At 34.7% G+C, this 10,247-nt stretch overlaps 1 protein-coding gene across 1 annotated transcript; it reads left to right on the top strand.

Annotated features, from left to right (window-relative positions):
• Window positions 1-4,490: 4,490 nt before the first annotated feature.
• Window positions 4,491-5,543, top strand: LOC128870277 (uncharacterized). Its single transcript, XM_054112878.1, has 5 exons — window positions 4,491-4,554; window positions 4,631-4,758; window positions 4,830-5,042; window positions 5,103-5,259; window positions 5,425-5,543. Exons 1-5 carry the CDS (start codon window positions 4,491-4,493, stop codon window positions 5,541-5,543), a joined length of 681 nt encoding a protein of 226 aa, XP_053968853.1.
• Window positions 5,544-10,247: the final 4,704 nt, after the last annotated feature.

Below are 10,247 nucleotides of genomic sequence, written 5' to 3' on the forward strand. Positions count from 1 at the left end.
TGTTCAAATGGTTTATAACGGTTTGATGACTCGTGCCCAGCTCTTGACCGATGCTACGGCTGCTACTATGCCGGTCTCTTTCGATCAATTCAGCGATTTTATCGCAATTTTTGACGACAGGCCTTCCAGACCGTGGCGCATCTTCGATCACCTCTGCACCAGAACGAAAACGTTGAAACCATCGTTGTGCGGTGGAAATGGAAACTGTATCGGGTCCATAAACTGCACACATTTTATAGGCAGCATGAGATGCATTTTTGCCTTTATCGTAGTAGTACCAGAGAATGTTAATGCAATGAGAAGGTGCAAATGTTACTGTGAGCTTTTTTTAGTACAATTGAGATTTGAAAGATTTGTAATAAGGTCATTTAGCACACCGAGTTTATAGACACCTCACTGACTTTTGCCCACACAAAAATTAGAAACACCACATATCTTTCACCTCAACACACAACACATTTCTCACCTCGACATTAAACCAATTAAATTTATACTATTTTCGTATTTTTGAAATAATAAGCGAATACGTAAAATTTATTACATCATTTTTTTTTTCAATTACATTAAAAAAAAAACGATTTAAAAAAAAAAATTTATAAAAAAAAGTTTGCGCCGGGAATTGAACTCGAGTCTAACATGTGGCGAGGAAAAATAGGCGGTGCGTTTATTTCTTCGAATGCTTATTTTTTGACCATTTTGTTACTTTTGAAATGATAAGCGGATACATAAAATGTATTACAAATTTTTTTACGATTACATTAAAAAAAAAAAATGTGAAAACGAAAAAAAAAAAAATATGTGCCGAGAATTGATGGTGAGTCACGTGGGGAGGATAAATACGCAGAGCGTTTATTTATGCGCCTGTGAACAAAAGGTTTTGTGCATGCGCGCGACGCGAATAAATTTTAATAAAGTTCTGAAAGTAATTCATGAAGTTTTTCATTACACACATATGTACATAAATGAACGTATACTTTATATGTAAATAAATGATGGTATATGAAATATACATAAGTACATAATATGTATGTACATGTCAATAGGAGGTATTTGCATCCAGAAAAAAAGAACGGTTTAAGATAAATCAACACTTATTTTATATTGTATGTCAATTTATAGTTTATGTATTCGACAGCATTTACATACATATGTATGTATGTACATTTGTATATGAAAAACAATAATGCACAAGCGCAAGAACATCATATCACATATGCAAGTATGCCCAAATAACCTTGACTTATGTATGTACACATGTCATACCACATCACATTCTTACAAGAAATCAAATACACATACGCACTAGTGAACGAGCTTCTTCCTAACAAGTGCAAAAACAATTCTGCTCTATGTATGCATATATACCGACTTTATGTCCTAGCTATATACATACATACATATATACCTACTTGCCTTCTAAACTTCCTACAAAATAATTGTATTCATATGTTACTACATCCATGCACGTTCATACATTCAAGCATACATATACATATGCGCGAGCACAGCGCTCCCTTCTTGCTTCCGTGTACTTTTGTCTTTCACCAGTCGATATTCCTAATATTGTACTTACAAAAACACAATACTTTGATAGACGCAAAAGCAACAGCAAGCACAACGCGATGGCCGCTTTGCCACCACACATTCTAAAATGTTCTAGAACACAACAAAAACACATACATACCTCACATGCGCATGTCGCCCAAAGCTAAAATCTAAGCCTAGCGACTACAAAAACAAAATACATTCGTAGACGCAGTCGCAGCGGCCATGATTCTATCAGCGACGGCGCTGAACAATTTAGAACAAAAACAAAAAGTTCATTCATAAGTTCGAGTTCATATTTCAATTTCATTCATAAAACGAGCCGCCCATATGCCAATTTTCGCGACCATTCGAAAATAGTCAATATTGGAATATTTCGCGTGGAATTATTTGCCAATATTTCATAAATCTTAAATTTTTGTCATGTCGAGTGGCCGCGGCTCCGTATGTATGTATGCACCCTTATATGTACATATGTAAATATGTCTTCTAACTGTGCGACAGTCGCGAGTTAAAGCGACTTCCAGCGAATCACACATTGCTGTCCGCAAAGCCGCATATATGTACCTTATGATCAGAAAGTACCGGGAATGTTTAAATTAAACAAAACTGAGTTAAATTTAAGGCAAATTTATATTATCTCCTTCAAAATATGACCCGTCTGAAGCAACATACATGTGCCAACGTTTAACCCAGTCCTCCAAACACCCCCGGCAGGCCGATTTGTATTCTCTTTGATCAGTGCGATGGCGCGTTATCATCATGCAAAATCTGAGAATTGTTTGCTCACATTTCCGGGGGTTTCCAACACACAGCATCTCTCTAAGGTTTCAAAACGGATAAATAATATTCTCTATTTTGAATGTTTGGCCCGATGGAAGGTACTCATGGTGGACTATGCCTTGGCAATCGAAGGAAACAGTCAATATCACCTTCCCGGTTCTTTTTGCTCATAGGGTATACATATCCCATCTTTTCACTGACGGACAAGAAGACGGTCGCAGTTGCTGTTTTTTATATGCATACATTTTGCGTTCGTTGAAGGTTTGTATATATTTGTATACATATGCGTGTATGCGCGTTTGGCTTTCTGGATGCATCCATGGATATTAGAATATTTTCTCATCAATATGTGTATGTAAGTATTCAGATTTGACTGAAGAGATTAAATATAGGAATGCATATTCATATGATTCCCTTTATGGCTGTTTTACATATAAATTAATTCAAAAGAAGTATGAATAATGTTATATAGAAAATAAATTTCTAAATAACAGGTATTAGAAAAACCTGAATACACTATTTTAAATCAATTCTAATTAAATCAAATATACTACGACGGTTAGCTGGGAAGTGAGCGGAAGCAACATCTGGCTAACCTCGTTCTATTTTGCCGGAGACGACACAGGTCCACTGCCGTCGCCGCTAATAAGAAGCCTTGTGGAAGACTGCAAAGCACACAACCGCAAACTAGTCCTAGGAGGTGATGAAGTAAAAATTGACGTAGGCATTGATGGGCTTAAGTTGTATAACAGTTCAAGTAAAGTTTTGTGGCCCATCCTTGGGGCAATCGTTGGCTTTCCAAACGAGTACCCTTTTACCATTGCTTGCTTTTCTGGGACGGAAAAACCGTGGAACGTCAATGATTACTTAAAAGATTTTTGTGAGGAAGTAATTTATTTGAAAGAAAACGGACTTCAAGTGGGATCAAATCCCATAAAGAAAAAGTTTGATATCCGTTTATTTTGCTGTGATACACCTGCCCGTGCCTTTGTCACAGGTGTACAGTCTCACAATGGTAAAAATAGTTGCTCAAAGTGTGATCAAGTAGGAAGTTATGTAAATAAAAGGATTTGCTTTTCGAAAAAAGTTCATAACCTACGCTCTGATGTTTCTTTTAAATATAGAGCAGAACCGGCACATCATAGTTCTACTTTTAGAACTTGCGAAAGCATTTTAGAAAAATCAGGTTTTAAAATGGTGTCGCAATTTCCACTTGATCCAATGCACCTAGTCGATCTTGGTGTAACTAAAAAGTTGACTCAGTTGTTAATGAAGAGAGCTAATGTTACTAAAATTAATGAAAAAATTAATTTTTTGTCAAAATATGTTCCTACAGATTTTGGTCACGTGTGCAGGGATTTCAATGAAATCAATAATTGGAAATCGACGGAATACAGACAATTTTTATTGTATATTGGAATTTTTGTATTAAAAGACTGTATTGGTAGTGATTTTTACTTTCTCTTCCTCCTATTGCACACTGGAATACGGCTATTATCAAGCCAAAAATCATTAAAAACTGAAGCAGACGTAGCACAGAATATTTTGCAGGAGTCTGTTCATTTGTTTGGGAAAATCTTTGGTGACTATTTAGTTAGTTATAATGTGCATGGGTTGTTGCACATAACAGATTGTGCTAGGCAGTATGGAACTCTTGATAGTTTTTCGGCATATAAGTTTGAAAACTATATGCAATATTTAAAGAAAATCGTTAAAAAGCCAAACAAAATTCTTGAGCAAATACATTTTAGGCTAGAAGAAGGAAATGATGTCGAGAATATTTCAAAAATTGGTACTTTCAAAATTGATCACAAAAAAGAAAAAGATTCCTACTGTTTTAGCAGAAAAGTTGTGCCTGTCAAAATAATAGGTATAGGTGATTATTTAATAGGATACAGTTTTGGCAAATTAGAAAACTATTTTGACCAACCGGTACAATCTTCTCCGGCACTAGGTATAATACTAGGTGATCAATTAGGTAATGAAGAAATAAAAATACCCAAAGAGGACATTGCATACAAATACTTTTGCATACCCCATGAAGGCAAACACTTACTTATACCAGTTCTGCATCACCTTTTCCACGTTTTTGAAAATTAGATTTAACATTTAAAATATTAAGAAATTTGATACTGCTGTTTTTTTATGCTATTATTACAGATATGGAGTTTTTGTTCAGCGAAGAAAGCATTGGCATTGAGGCTCAGCAGCCAGTTGGCGACAAGGGTATTTTAAATACATATATATATATATTATATTTATATTGTTAATTTAAACTTAAATTTTTAATTTTTCCCAGCAGTTGAGGAATTGTTAAAAACGGTTTTAACAAACCAAGCAAAATTATTGGAAAACCAGAAAATAGGTATGGACCAATTCTTTCATTTCGGCAAGCGACTAACTAATTTAGAAAACATATTTAATGAAAATGTACGTATTTAGCGGCATACCACTGTCGTATCAAACTATTTATTTACATTCTTATTTTGATAACTATACAGAAAATCGAAGCCAGTGAGCAGCTAACACAATTTAAGACGGTGCGTGAATGTAAGGTCCTACTCCGCAGGATTCATCATTCTGTTTGTAAAATGACTGGAGAAGAAGTGGATGAAATTCAAACGGAAATATCGTCCACATTACCATTGCAAACGCTAGCTGCAGCTGAAGAATTTGAAAAAAAGCTGCTGCAACAACAATATCTTGAGGCAATGGTTAGTAAAAAAATAATTTCTTCGTTCTTGTCTAATAGATGTTTTTGTTTTAATTTTTAGAAAACTTTACTTTTGAAAATTAAGGGTCCTGAAACGACTGTTGACGATTTGCTTCGTCAGCTTTATAGTGATGAAATGTTGTCGCTTTGCAACTGGGATGGTAGGGGCAACAAGGAAGCATTGTCCCAATATTCTCTTGTTTCAGACATACTTTTTGGTAGGTAAATTTGTACTTTCTTTTGTTTTTGGTTATTCACTTTATTTAAAATTGTAATATGGTAAATAACTAGTTCTAAAATTTTGCACAAAAATTAAAAAAAAAATTAACATATATACATATATACACCGCATCTATAACATTGTATCTGTTTTCTTGTTTCAGATATTTTTCAGCTATGCGGACGAGCAACTTACGAGAAGAACATTCGTAGGTCAATTGAGCTTAGTCACCACCGTTTTAAGCAGCGAAATTATCGGCAGCGGAATTTAAATAAGAAATAATATTTAACACTTTATATATATAAAAAAGTTATATGTAAATAAATTATTAATTAGAACTAAAAAAAATGTAAAATTAACTATTAATCAATGAATGTATTTACCTTTTGCCTTCGAATATTACAGTTTATACTATTTTCACACTAATTTTGCCTTAATATAATTTTTTAAATATAATTATAATATATATAAAGAAGTAGGTATACTAATAACTAGTAAATAAATAAATTACTAATCAAAAATACTAATCAAATTAAATGTAAACGTACTTTTGTTATTAAAATAGTTTCGTGAAAACACAGTTTCTTAAATATAAGTGTAAATATATTAATAGAGTTAAATAAATGTTATTTACGTTATATTTGTCGTCAATTTGTAAAAGAAAACCATTAAACTAAAACAAAATGAAATAAATATAAAAAAAAAAAAACTTGTTTGTGACTCGAACCGGGGATTTTGGATTGGAAAGTTGCATTGCTAGCCGCTCGGCTATCGCGCTATGCTGCCGGCGCTGGCCTAAAAGTTATTTTGTTCGTCGCTACGTTTATATGAAACTGGCACTGGCAAACGAATCCATATGTATGAAAGGGATAAAAAATCACACGTACACAAAATTTTTGGCACGATTTTCCCAACGCTTTTAACAAAGTGATTGTAAAGGGGCGTGGTTAGTGATAGTTTAACGACCACGCGTGGCGGTTACGTGAAGGGTAACCTGACCGCCACTCTTCTTGCTGGGAAACTTTCAACTAACGCAGAATATGTGCATATAAAAGTGCGAATCGAATAAATGAGTGATTTAGATAACTTCATTAATAATTGTAAATTAGCGCAACCGTGAAAGATGTGTTGTGTATGCGGTACATAGTCTCAGGTTTGACTCAGGTTCAAATCCTGTACACAGTTTTATGCTCGATATTTTTATTTCATTTTTTATATTTGATTTAATTAGAATTGATTTAAAATAGTGTATTCAGGTTTTTCTAATACCTGTTATTTAGAAATTTATTTTCTATATAACATTATTCATACTTCTTTTGAATTAATTTATATGTAAAACAGCCATAAAGGGAATCATATGAATATGCATTCCTATATTTAATCTCTTCAGTCAAATCTGAATACTTACATACACATATTGATGAAAAAATATTCTAATATCCATGGATGCATCCAGAAAGCCAAACGCGCATACACGCATATGTATACAAATATATACAAACCTTCAACGAACGCAAAATGTATGCATATAAAAAACAGCAACTGCGACCGTCTTCTTGTCCGTCAGTGAAAAGATGGGATATGTATACCCTATGAGCAAAAAGAACCGGGAAGGTGATATTGACTGTTTCCTTCGATTGCCAAGGCATAGTCCACCATGAGTACCTTCCATCGGGCCAAACATTCAAAATAGAGAATATTATTTATCCGTTTTGAAACCTTAGAGAGATGCTGTGTGTTGGAAACCCCCGGAAATGTGAGCAAACAATTCTCAGATTTTGCATGATGATAACGCGCCATCGCACTGATCAAAGAGAATACAAATCGGCCTGCCGGGGGTGTTTGGAGGACTGGGTTAAACGTTGGCACATGTATGTTGCTTCAGACGGGTCATATTTTGAAGGAGATAATATAAATTTGCCTTAAATTTAACTCAGTTTTGTTTAATTTAAACATTCCCGGTACTTTCTGATCATAAGGTACATATATGCGGCTTTGCGGACAGCAATGTGTGATTCGCTGGAAGTCGCATTAACTCGCGACTGTCGCACAGTTAGAAGACATATTTACATATGTACATATAAGGGTGCATACATACATACGGAGCCGCGGCCACTCGACATGACAAAAATTTAAGATTTATGAAATATTGGCAAATAATTCCACGCGAAATATTCCAATATTGACTATTTTCGAATGGTCGCGAAAATTGGCATATGGGCGGCTCGTTTTATGAATGAAATTGAAATATGAACTCGAACTTATGAATGAACTTTTTGTTTTTGTTCTAAATTGTTCAGCGCCGTCGCTGATAGAATCATGGCCGCTGCGACTGCGTCTACGAATGTATTTTGTTTTTGTAGTCGCTAGGCTTAGATTTTAGCTTTGGGCGACATGCGCATGTGAGGTATGTATGTGTTTTTGTTGTGTTCTAGAACATTTTAGAATGTGTGGTGGCAAAGCGGCCATCGCGTTGTGCTTGCTGTTGCTTTTGCGTCTATCAAAGTATTGTGTTTTTGTAAGTACAATATTAGGAATATCGACTGGTGAAAGACAAAAGTACACGGAAGCAAGAAGGGAGCGCTGTGCTCGCGCATATGTATATGTATGCTTGAATGTATGAACGTGCATGGATGTAGTAACATATGAATACAATTATTTTGTAGGAAGTTTAGAAGGCAAGTAGGTATATATGTATGTATGTATATAGCTAGGACATAAAGTCGGTATATATGCATACATAGAGCAGAATTGTTTTTGCACTTGTTAGGAAGAAGCTCGTTCACTAGTGCGTATGTGTATTTGATTTCTTGTAAGAATGTGATGTGGTATGACATGTGTACATACATAAGTCAAGGTTATTTGGGCATACTTGCATATGTGATATGATGTTCTTGCGCTTGTGCATTATTGTTTTTCATATACAAATGTACATACATACATATGTATGTAAATGCTGTCGAATACATAAACTATAAATTGACATACAATATAAAATAAGTGTTGATTTATCTTAAACCGTTCTTTTTTTCTGAATGCAAATACCTCCTATTGACATGTACATACATATTATGTACTTATGTATATTTCATATACCATCATTTATTTACATATAAAGTATACGTTCATTTATGTACATATGTGTGTAATGAAAAACTTCATGAATTACTTTCAGAACTTTATTAAAATTTATTCGCGTCGCGCGCATGCACAAAACCTTTTGTTCACAGGCGCAGAAATAAATGCTCTGCGTATTTATCCTCCCCACGTGACTCGCCATCAATTCTCGGCACATATTTTTTTTTTTCGTTTTCAAATTTTTTTTTTTTAATGTAATCGTAAAAAATTTGTAATACATTTTATGTATCCGCTTATCATTTCAAAAGTAACAAAATGGTCAAAAAATAAGCATTCGAAGAAATAAACGCACCGCCTATTTTTCCTCGCCACATGTTAGACTCGAGTTCAATTCCCGGCGCAAACTTTTTTTTATAAATTTTTTTTTTAAATCGTTTTTTTTTTTTTTAATGTAATTGAAAAAAAAATGATGTAATAAATTTTACGTATTCGCTTATTATTTCAAAAATACGAAAATAGTAAAAATTTAATTGGTTTAATGTCGAGGTGAGAAATGTGTTGTGTGTTGAGGTGAAAGATATGTGGTGTTTCTAATTTTTGTGTGGGCAAAAGTCAGTGAGGTGTCTATAAACTCGGTGTGCTAAATGACCTTATTACAAATCTTTCAAATCTCAATTGTACTAAAAAAGCTCACAGTAACATTTGCACCTTCTCATTGCATTAACATTCTCTGGTACTACTACGATAAAGGCAAAAATGCATCTCATGCTGCCTATAAAATTTGTGCAGTTTATGGACCCGATACAGTTTCCATTTCCACCGCACAACGATGGTTTCAACGTTTTCGTTCTGGTGCAGAGGTGATCGAAGATGCGCCACGGTCCGGAAGGCCTGTCGTCAAAAATTGCGATAAAATCGCTGAATTGATCGAAAGAGACCGGCATAGTAGCAGCCGTAGCATCGGTCAAGAGCTGGGCACGAGTCATCAAACCGTTATAAACCATTTGAACAACCTTGGATTCAAAAAGACAACCTATTATGCAATCACACTATTGAAATCCATTACTGATTTTTTTTCGCGCTTACTCTCGGCAAAATGTTTCCGCGCTAACAGACAGCTGATGCCCGTGCATCAGCTGCGCGAGCGGTCTGAGCTTGGTTACATTTCGAGAGCCGGACCCTGTATTTATTAGTATTTTTAATTCTAGAACACAATTATTTTAATACCGCGACCGGTATGGCAGGAAAGTGTATTGATGTTGATTCAGCATCGCCATCAACATCAGTAATCTAAGCTTCATCTCCGTCAGTTGCTCTACCCCAGTCACAGCAACCTAATGGAAAAAAACGTGGCAGAAGTGCTGAGGTATAGAATGGAGGAGCCATCAATCTCTTCAAAAGAAGATGTATTGAGAAGGAAAACAAATCCAACAACTCAGCGGACTCATTGGGGAAAATGATTGGCGGAATGGTTTCTAAAATGAGTACAGCTAACCAAGCCCGGGCCATGTAGCAAATATTGGGGGTAAGATTTGAGATAGAGTGTTATATTGTAATATCTTCCGTTATTCCCTTAAGGGGTTATACGCAGTTATGAAGCAAATAAAAGACGGGTTGTCAAGGATTTATCCTGAAGAAACTTCAGAATATTTTAATTTGAAATTTTTTGGCGGTTATAAAAGCATCCTTCAAGAACGTAACAAAATTTTTTATTTATGAAAATGTTGATTATAGAGCGCGCTGCAGGCGATTTCTCGAACCTCCTTTAAAAAAAGACGATTTACGGTGTACATCGTAACTCAGGATTGGATTATCTGAAATCAAAAAACCAAACAAATTTTGTTAGTATATTAGATTATCTAGTAATTAATCGTTCGGCTAATCAAAATAGTGAATTTTCACAAATTG

This window comes from Anastrepha ludens, chromosome X, assembly GCF_028408465.1.
Source record: "Anastrepha ludens isolate Willacy chromosome X, idAnaLude1.1, whole genome shotgun sequence".
NCBI classification, from domain to species: Eukaryota; Metazoa; Arthropoda; class Insecta; order Diptera; family Tephritidae; genus Anastrepha; species Anastrepha ludens.

Bases quoted from the DNA above. Each gene is read 5' to 3' on its own strand.
- LOC128870277 (XM_054112878.1), top strand. From the start codon at position 4,491: ATGGAGTTTTTGTTCAGCGAAGAAAGCATTGGCATTGAGGCTCAGCAG. The intron at 4,759-4,829 runs GTACGTATTTAG...ATAACTATACAG, and splicing joins AAAACATATTTAATGAAAAT to AAAATCGAAGCCAGTGAGCA. The intron at 5,043-5,102 runs GTTAGTAAAAAA...TTTAATTTTTAG, and splicing joins AACAATATCTTGAGGCAATG to AAAACTTTACTTTTGAAAAT.